The sequence below is a fragment of the Chinchilla lanigera genome, unplaced genomic scaffold (assembly GCF_000276665.1).
Source record: "Chinchilla lanigera isolate Chin_1 unplaced genomic scaffold, ChiLan1.0 scaffold00049, whole genome shotgun sequence".
Classification (NCBI taxonomy): Eukaryota; Metazoa; Chordata; class Mammalia; order Rodentia; family Chinchillidae; genus Chinchilla; species Chinchilla lanigera.
The window spans coordinates 3,019,608-3,029,052 of NW_004955450.1; the positions used below are offsets into that span (position 1 = coordinate 3,019,608).

The following is a 9,445-nucleotide window of genomic DNA, read 5'->3' on the forward strand; positions in this document are numbered from 1 at the left end:
CAAGGTCGTGAGTTCGATTCCTGGTACCGGAAGAAAAACAAGAAAAACAAAATAAATAAATAAATAAATAAAATAAACCAAAACAACAAAAAATCCCAACTGGAACATCTGTGCTATCAACCAATAGCTCAGAGCTGGGTGTGTTGGCTATGCCTGTGATTCCAGTACTCAGGAGGCTGAACCAGGAGGATCAATGAGAGTTTGAGGCCAGCCTGGGCTACATAGTGAGTTCAAGGCCAGCCTGGACTACAATGCAAGACCCTGTCTCCAAATAAATAAGTAAACAAACAAAAAACAGCTCCCTACCTCTGCCTCCTCTGCCCCAACTTCCCGAATCTACTTCCTGTCTCTAGAAACCTGACCACTCCAGGGACCCCATAGAAGGAGAATCCTATAGCCTTTGTCTCTCTGGGAGCAGCCATTTTTGTTGTTGTTGTTGTTTTTTCCAGTACCGGGAATCGAACTCACGACCTCACACTTGCCAGGCAGGCACTGTGCCGCCGAGCTAAATCCCCAGCCCTGGAGCAGCCATTCTTTAGCATCTGCCTTTTTCAGCGTTTTCTGAAACGCAATTTAGTTGTCATAGAAATAATCATTTCCTTTCTCGCTCATCTCCATGGCTGAGTTCCGGCCTCGCTGAATTATGTAATCACAGTAACAAGAGGAACAGGCACGTGCAGGGTTGGGAATGCGCTATTGGGTCCCTGAAGAGGCTGGGACCCAAAGTGGGACCACGTTTTAGAGGAAAGGAGGAGGACAGAGCCAGCAGCGGCCGGGACACAGCAGAGCCTGACTCCGGCTGCAGGAGAGGAGGGAAGCTGGAAGGGAGCATCCGCGCAGCGGCACAGGGGCAAATCAGGGTCATAGGGACATCTCACTGTCCTCCAGCTGAAATCACCCACCTCTCGCCACCCCTGGGGTGAGCCTGCCTAGCGCCCCATGTGCCCTCAGTCATTAGCTGTCCAGAGCAGTTGATTGGCCACTTGGCTTGTAGTCAGCTCAGCTAACCGCCCATCGACTGGAGGAGCGGTTCTCAGGGAGAGGCAGGTGGCAAAAGGCTGATTCCTGGCGCATCAGGGATGGATTCAGCTCAGCTTTGTGCACCAGAAAATGCAATAAAAGCCGAGCAGGATGGCACACGCCTATAACCCCAGCACTCGGGAGGCTGAGGCAGGAGGATCGTTGCAAGTTCAAGAGCAACCTGAGCTACAAGTGAGCTCAAGGCCAGTCTGAACTACATGGTAGGCTGGGGATATAGCTCAGTGGCACAGTGCCTGCCTAGCAAGGACGAGGTCATGGGTTTGATTCCTGGTACCAAAAAAACAAAAAACAAAAACCACCATGAACTACATAGCAAGACCCTGCCTCAAAAAAGATTAAAAAAAAAAAAAAAAGTGAGGTGGTCCAATGACCTTCAGTCACCTCTACATGGTGCTGAGAGGGGCCTGGGGCTCACTTGGCAGAAGCAAAGCCTGGCCAGCAAGGACCCTACTCAGCCAAGCTCTCACCCACTCTGAGATCATGTTCACCTCCAGTTGACAACATGCCTTGACACCCAGGAACCCATTCAACCCTTAGGGCAGCGCTGCCAAAGCAACTGTTCCTCCACCATGCGAACTACTTCAGGTAAGGTGTCACTCACAGTCATTTATTAAGCAGTTGCTGTGTGCCTGGAAATAAACTCAGCTACCCTGATTCAAGGTCAGTGTTCTTTGTATAATAAATCTGTTTCTATAGGTTGATTTCTGCTCCCTGCTGCTTTTGAAATACCCACAATTCTTTGCTGCTCCCCTTTCAAGAAGTGGGTGTCAATTTCCCTCCCTGTGGACAGGGCTGGGCTCCCTTCCAACAAATTAAGTGCAAATAATGTGGAAATGACGGTGTGAGACTTTAGAGAAAGCTGGGCCTCCAAGGCACTGCAGCTTCCTCCCAGGCTGCCCCTCATCCCTGGCTCTCAGAAGGCTGGCTGTGTGGACAGCAGGCCATGGAGGACTTTGGCTTCGAACAGTCAATACTTCCGTGTGCAGACTTGGGAGAGGACACTCCAGTCCCAGGGCAAGCCCTGAGCTAGGTGTACCACTTTAAACTGCTCCTGGATTTCTAGCCCTTAGAAATCATGTGAAAGCTGAGTGTGGTGGCACACACCTGTAATCTCAGCGCTCAGGAGGCTGAGGCAGGAGAGTGGCCTATAGTTGTTGTTTTTTGGTTTTTGTTTTTTTTGTAGTGGGAATCAAACTCAAGACCTTGCACTTGCCAGGCAAGCATTGTACTGCTAAGCTATATCCCTGGCCCTTGCCTAGAGGTATAGGCCAGCTGGGTTATATAGTGAGTTGAAGCCCAGCCTGAACTACATAGCCAGGCCCTGTCTCAAAAAAAAAAAAAAAAAAAAAAAAAAACAGAAAAAATAAATAAATGAAACTAAAGCTAGATGTGGTCATTCATACTTATAATCCCAACATTTGGGAGGCTGAGGCAGGAAGACCTAAAGTTTGAGCTCAGCCTGGGCTACTCATCAACTTAGTGAGACCCTGTCTCAAAATAAAACTTAAAAAGAGGGTAGAGGTTGCTGAGGATGTAGCTCAGTGAGAAAGCTCTAGGTTCAATCTATAGTATATAAAAAAATTTTAAAATAAAATAAAACTAAGGCAGTTATGATGATGGCAGATACCTACAATCCCTGCAGCTCAGGAGGTGAAGATAGGAGAGGACTGCAAATCTGAACCCTTCTTGGGCAACTTAGCAACTCAGGGAGACTCTGTCTCAAAATTTGTTTTAAAAAAAGGGCCAGGGATATACCTCAGTGGCGTGGTGCCTGCCTGGCAAGTACAAGGTTCTGAGTTGGATTCCTGGTACCAAAAAAAAAAAAAAAAAAAAGATAAAAAAAATTTTTTTAAATTTAAAAGAGCTGTGGATATAGCTCAGTTTGAAGGCTCTGGGTTCAATCTCTAATATCACAAGAGGAAATAACAATAAGTTAAATTTAAATTTTTTTTTTTTTTTTCTTTTTGAGACAGTGTCTCGCTATGCAGTTCAGGCCGGCCTTGAGCTCACTTTGTAACCCAGGCTTGTCTCAAACTCCCAACAATCCTCCTGCCTCAGCCTCCTGAGTGCTGGGATTACAGGCGTGCGCCACCATGCCTGGCTAAAGTTTAAATTTTTAAAAGTCAAAACAGGTGGGTATGTAGCTCAGCACTCTTACATTCAATCTCAAGTACCACAAAATAAAATAAAACATAAAGAAATAAAAATGCATTTCCCTTCATACTCAGCCTAGGTAGTGGGACTAGAGGAGCACCTGGCTTCCAATACTGTCTTTACTGCTTTCAAGCTATGCCACATTTGCAAGTTTCTTAACCTCTCTGGGTCTCAGAGTCTGAGTTTCCACATCTGCCTAACAATCAGGATTCCCCACATCGTCCTGGGATCGAGCCCAGCTGGGTGGGTGTCTGATGACTCTGTCCCCTGGGCTCCTGAGCCCTGATTCCCAAGCCCTGCCCAAGAGAGACAAGAGCTTCTGCCACTGCGCCACTGGGGATGGAGGAGAAGACACCTGTCTGTCACATCTCCCTTCACTCTGGAGTGAGAGGTGACCTCAGAAGGTGGCGCCATGCCCGCAGGGACTCTGCAGAGCAGGGCGGTGCCTTCTGCCTGGGCGAGGTCTCCTCGGAGATCACGAAGTCTCCTCTCCCCTCAGCGGTCCCTGGCAGTGGGAAACGGCTGCCTAGCTCCAGGACTCGCCCTGTTTCCCTGCCACCAGCCTTCTTCCCCCTCGTGTCCCTTTGACAATTTTTAAGATTGTCACAGCGCTTGTGCAAGGCAGTGGGTACACACACACACACACACACACACACACACACACACAGGGTGACAACAGCCACCTGAGACCTCACCAGCCAAGATTCTAAAACTATGACAATTCTCACAGCCACCCCATGAAGCAGGTTACTGTCCATCTGTCTACCTGCTGCATTTCACAGGTGACAGGCATGGGGTGAAGTGACACGTTCAGGTCACACAGAGGCAGAGTCTGCTGGTAATGCTTGGGCTCCAGGGCCAGAACTTCCTGTGTGTAGGCTGTTCCAAGATGCTACACTGTACTTGATTTTGCATTCAATTCATGTTCAGTGACCCTTTCCTAAAGAGGGCAACAGAAACCGGATGTAGCAGCAGATGTAACAGACATCAGTGTGCTGTTTCCTTACAGGCTATTTTTAAAAATACATTACATTGCCGGGAGTGGTGATGCATGCCCGTAAACCCAGTACTCGGGAGGCTGAGGCAGGAGGATCATTGCGAGTTCGAGACCAGCCTGGGCTGCAAAGTGAGCTCAAATAGAATACATTATATCTAGCCAGGCTTGGTGGCACACGCTTGTAATCTATCATTTGGGAGGCTGAAGCAGGAGGATTGCTGTGAGTTCAAGTCCAGCCTAAACCTCATAGCAAGACCCTGTCTCAGACAGAAAGTACATTTACATCTAGACACATACACAAAGAAATTGCTTTTTTTTTTTTTTATTCCTAATAGTTAGGGTCCTACTGTATATTTGGTGGGCATCTGGCTTTTTTTTAAAAACCCAATACTGGGGATTGAACCTATGATTTTCACCTTGACCTACAGCCCCAGCCCTTTTTAAATTTTTTTTTTTTTTAATTTTAAGACAGGGTCTCACTAAATTGTTAAATTGCCGGCCGTGGTAGCATGCGCCTGCAGTCCCAGCGTTTGAGAGGGTGAGGGAGGAGGACAGTGGTGAGTTTGAGGCCAGCCTAGGCTACAGGGAAAGACTCTGTCTCAAAAAAAAAAAAGTTGTTAAGTTGTCCAAACTAGGATTGAACTTGTGAACTTCCTGCCTCAGCCTCCCAAAGTGCTGGGATTAAAGGTGTGCTCCACCCTCCCGGTGCACCTGGGGGTTTTAACTCGACCTCCTGACCTGACAGTGGGTCCTGTACCACCGAGGTGCTCAATGCGCAGGGGCTCCGTGGCTGAGCCCCTTCCCCGGATTCCCACCTGCTTTGCACACTTTCCTCTCCCCTCCTCCCGCGTCTTTGCCGCCCCCATTCCTCTACCTCTCCGACACCTTCGCGCCTTCTGTGCCTGCCCCTGCACTGGTTCAGTCGCCATCCTCGCCCCAGGCCAGGCAGGGGCACAGCAGTGTGAGCGCACGCTGTCACCCGAGACCCGGGGGATCGCAGCGCATTTGCATTTTAATTGTCGCAGCGGGAGCGGGAGACAGAGAACAGGGGAGGCCTCTCCGCGTTTTCTCCGAGCAGGCTGCGGGTGCTGCGAAATGGGGTCCTTGGGGCACAGGTGCACACCCCATCCTCGGCCCGTCCGAGCCCGCAGCTGCCAGCCCGGGTCCTCCTGCTACCAGGTCCCCTGCTGCTCCGCCCCACGGCCCAGCCAGGCTTGCTTGGTGCTGCGGACAGGCAGCTCGCTTCCTCCCCACCCACCCGCGCCGAGGCAGCGTCTAGTCCCTGAGGCTGCCCAGACCGATCCGAATCCTGGGTTCTTTAGACCATACCGCCCGGTCTCACGCAGCCCAGTTCCCAGCTCCCGGCTCCGGCTCCCGGCTCCCGGCTCTCGGCTCCCGGCGTGCGCTACGGTCCCTGTGTCCTCCCCAGGCTGCGGTCCCGCGTGGAACCCTCAGGACCGGGGCAAGGCCGGGTCTAGATCGAGCACCCTAGGGGCTCCGGGTCCCAGAACAGGCGGATATGGGGCTGGAGCACCGCTCAGGCTCTGGCACACAGGGCCAGGGGCTGCGGCTGCCTCCTCCTCTCCAACTAGCTCTCGCGGATCTCCTCCTTGGAAAATGACCCGACCACAAGTCCCCCTGCAGGAGGGGGCGTCTCCGGGGGCAGGCGCGAGACCATCACTTCTCCAAACTAGGAGGCTCTAGGACAGGATGTTCAGCACTCAGCGAGGCTGAGACAGGAGGATCGCAAGTTCGAGTCTGGCCTGGCCAATGCATGGACTTCGCGAGACCCTGTCTCTAAATAAAAAGGGCTGGAGGCGTAGCTCAGTGGGAAGAAAGGAAAATGAAGTGGACTCCGGGCATAGTGCAGGGAGCTCAGCGTTCCTGGATGAGAAGTCTCCTTGCTCTCCCTAACCGCTTTAGGGCGCAGCCCGGGACATGTTGGGCTCCAAGCGTGCGCGGACCTGAGAGCCTCGCGCTCCCTAAGCTTGGCGAGGACCGCGCGCCAGGGTTGTCCGAGGGCCGCGGTCCCTCTGCTGTGGACGGCTTTTTGTCGCCAGGTGCTCTCAGGCTGAGCCCTGGAAGAGGGGGCGCGGGGGCCGCGGAGTGCATGGAAGCCTCCCCAGGGCGGGGGCGCCCTTCCCCGGAGCCGGAGCGCCCGGGGACTTAGCTAGAAGCGGAGACGGCACCGCAGCAGCTTTTAGGCGGTCCTTTAGGAGTGCTGCTAGGGAGGGCGGTGGCGGGTCCAGGCTGCTCGCTCTCGGGGGCACAGAGGACGCTGCAGGATTCGAAGGGCAAGGACGGGGCGGGGGCGGGGCCTGGGCCGGACCAGTCCCGGACAAGGGGCGGGACTGAGGCCCAGGGAAGGGCGGGGCCTAGGAAAAGGCGGGGCCCGGGAAACAAGCTAGTACGGGGAAAGGGGCGGGGTCTATGAAGGGCGGGCCCAGAGGGGGCGGGGACAGACGGACTGCCAGTCCTGGGCAAGCGGCCCGGCCTGGAAAGGGCGGGGCCTCCCGGCTCCGGGGCTGGGCTTTGGCCAAAAGCTCGCAGCTGAGGGCACCGAGAGCGCAGAGCGTGGAGGGCGCGGAGCGGAGTACAGCAGGCTGGAGAGGGACGTAAACACCGAGGGTCGCCGCCCGCTGCCGCGTCCAAGCGGAGCCATGCAGCCGCGGGGCTGAGCGGCCCGATGGCGACCAGGGCGCATGGAGAACTTCCGTAAGGTGCGCTCCGAGGAGGGGCCGGAGGCGAGCGGCTCGGGCGCGGGGCCCTTCGCCGACCTGGCGCCCGGCGCCGTGCACATGCGGGTCAAGGAGGGCAGCAAGATCCGCAACCTGCTGGCCTTCGCCACCGCCAGCATGGCGCAGCCGGCCACGCGCGCCATCGTCTTCAGCGGCTGCGGCCGGGCCGCCACCAAGACTGTCACGTGCGTCGAGATCCTGAAGCGCCGCCTGGCGGGGCTGCACCAGGTCACGCGGCTGCGCTACCGGAGCGTGCGCGAGGTGTGGCAGAGCCTGCCCCCGGGCCCCGACCACCCACCTGCCAGCCTCAGTGTCCTCAAGAACGTTCCTGGCCTCGCCATCCTGCTGTCCAAGGACGCTCTGGACCCTCTCCAGCTCGGCTACCAGCCCCCCGGTTCCCGCCCCAGCCTGCCATCCCCGCCCGCCGCGCCGACGGCCAAAAGGGGTCCCGGGGACCCCGCAGCTGAAGAGGGCGCCCCGAAGAGGTCACAGCCCGAGTCGGGGGCTGGAGACGAGGACCGCACGGCGGGAGCTCCCTGAGCCACCTGGGCCGCTGGATCTTCCGCGCCTCCACCTTCAGACACACCTCCAACTTCCACGATTCGGTCCTCAAGCGCCCACATCCTGGATACAGCACCTCAGACCAGCAGCATGAACCCCACCGAGACTAGAGAGGGGATCCAGGAGTGGCAGGAGAGGACCCAGACCAACCCAAGGAGGTTTGGTGGGAGGTTGCTCCCAAGAGGTGGAGCTCCACCTTCGGCATTACAGGACCATCTTGGGATCTTCCTAGGAAGAGAACGGTAGGCAGAGGACTCCGAGCCTTGTTTGGGACCTTGTGGTTTAAAGACATCCAGCTTCGTGGAGGGGACCCGGACTCCACACCCCAGAAGAGCTCTTGGAATTGCTCCTGCGCTGATAGAGGAGCTCCCAGGCCGAGAAACTGACTGTTTGAGGGTAGCAGAATCGGATGTTGAGCCTGTCTGTGTTCTGCCCCCCTCTCTGAGACCAGTTCCCGTTTTACTTTCATGCTGTTATAACATCCCCTTCCCCAGGCTGTCCCGGAGGGAGAGACCCACGATGGAACTTTCCCTACCTGAGCCCCGCAGCTGGAATCTTACTTCCAATAAAGCAAATGCCAAAATGGCTCTGTCCCCAGGTTTTTTCCTAACCCCCTGCTGTGCTGGCCCCTGTGTCCACCACTCTGAGGTTAGCCTTGGGAGCCACCCCCTGCCCCAGCCTTTGGGTCTTCAGGGTCCAGCACAGGAACCAGCCAGCCTCGAGATGGCAGGAGGAGTGTGATGTTCAGTCCCTGGCTTCTCTGTCCCCTGCTCTCCCTGGCTGGCTCTGGACTTGGGAGCTTGTGTCCAGAAGGGGGCCTGTGTTGTTTTGTGCATCTCCACAAAGGGACGGGGAGCAGCATGTTGCTTTTTTAAGAGAGGGAGGAAGGAGAGCATGAAAGAGCTCTCCTGGGGGTCACTGGCAAGGATGGCAAACACTAGGGCCCCTGAACCTGCAGCTTCCACTCAACAGACTGAGCCTTGCTGGAAAGGCTGCACGAAGCCCTCATCCCCACAGCCGACTCCACTGCCCTCTCTCTGCAAAAGGACAGCACACCCTTGGGAGAGGGGGAGGAGAGACTGAGTGGAGAGCCAAGCTGGAAATTACTATTCAGCAGAGAAGCTGGGACTGGGCTGTGAATCACTGCAGGCTTCCTGATAAGCGGCTGTCTCCAGCCCTGCACAGCTGTCGGCAGAGATAACAGCCCTGGCTGCCTCTCTACCCAACTCCTCGGCAGCTTTGGGAGGGGGAGGGGGCCTGCTGCAGGGGCTCTGGGGTAGCATAGCCCAGGGTCTGCTCAGACCTGCCCAGAGGGAAGGTCTCTGGGAAAGATTTGTAAGTCACTTTGCAGGCAGAACCCTGAAATAAACCCTTCTGCTGGTGACAGAAAAAAGGTTTTTGCACTGGAGGAGGGGTTCTGCAGGGAGGCCTGCTCCCTCACCCATCCCTCCAGCTCTGCCTGAGCTTCAGACCAGGATGTCCTGTCACCCCTGCTGCCTGCTCTGACTTGCGGGGTACTTTTTGTTTGGGGATTTTGGCTGGGTTTTCTTTTTTTGTTTGTTTGTTTTTGTTTTTTGTACCGGGAATCAAACTCATGGCCTCAGGCTTGCCAGGTAAGCACTTAATGCCACTGAGCTATATCCCCGGCCAAATGTTATTTCTTTTTTTTTTTTTTTCAGGTAAGCACTTAATGCCACTGAGCTATATCCCCGGCCAAATGTTATTTATTTTTTTTTTTTTCCAGTACCAGGAATCGAACTCATGACCTTGCACTTGCCAGGCAGGCGCTGTGCCGCTGAGCTAAATCCCTTGCCCCTGGGTTTTCTTTTTGTTGTTATTGGCATGCTGGCGCTTTAACTTGGGGCCTCACACATACTAAGTAAGTGTGCTACCACTGAGTTGCACCCCCAGCCCTTTTTCACATTTTTTTTTTTTTTGAGACAAGAGCTCTTAA

General features: G+C 54.8%; 1 protein-coding gene across 1 annotated transcript; it reads left to right on the top strand.

The window, feature by feature from the left end:
- The first annotated feature begins 6,649 nt into the window (after positions 1-6,649).
- Rpp25 (ribonuclease P/MRP 25kDa subunit) lies at positions 6,650-8,076 on the top strand. The gene has a single exon (XM_005393527.1). It carries the CDS (start codon positions 6,895-6,897, stop codon positions 7,468-7,470), a length of 576 nt encoding a protein of 191 aa, XP_005393584.1. The 5' UTR covers positions 6,650-6,894; the 3' UTR covers positions 7,471-8,076.
- The last annotated feature ends 1,369 nt before the right edge of the window (positions 8,077-9,445 follow it).

Coding starts and splice junctions, on each gene's coding strand:
- Rpp25 (XM_005393527.1), top strand. CDS start 6,895: ATGGAGAACTTCCGTAAGGTGCGCTCCGAGGAGGGGCCGGAGGCGAGC.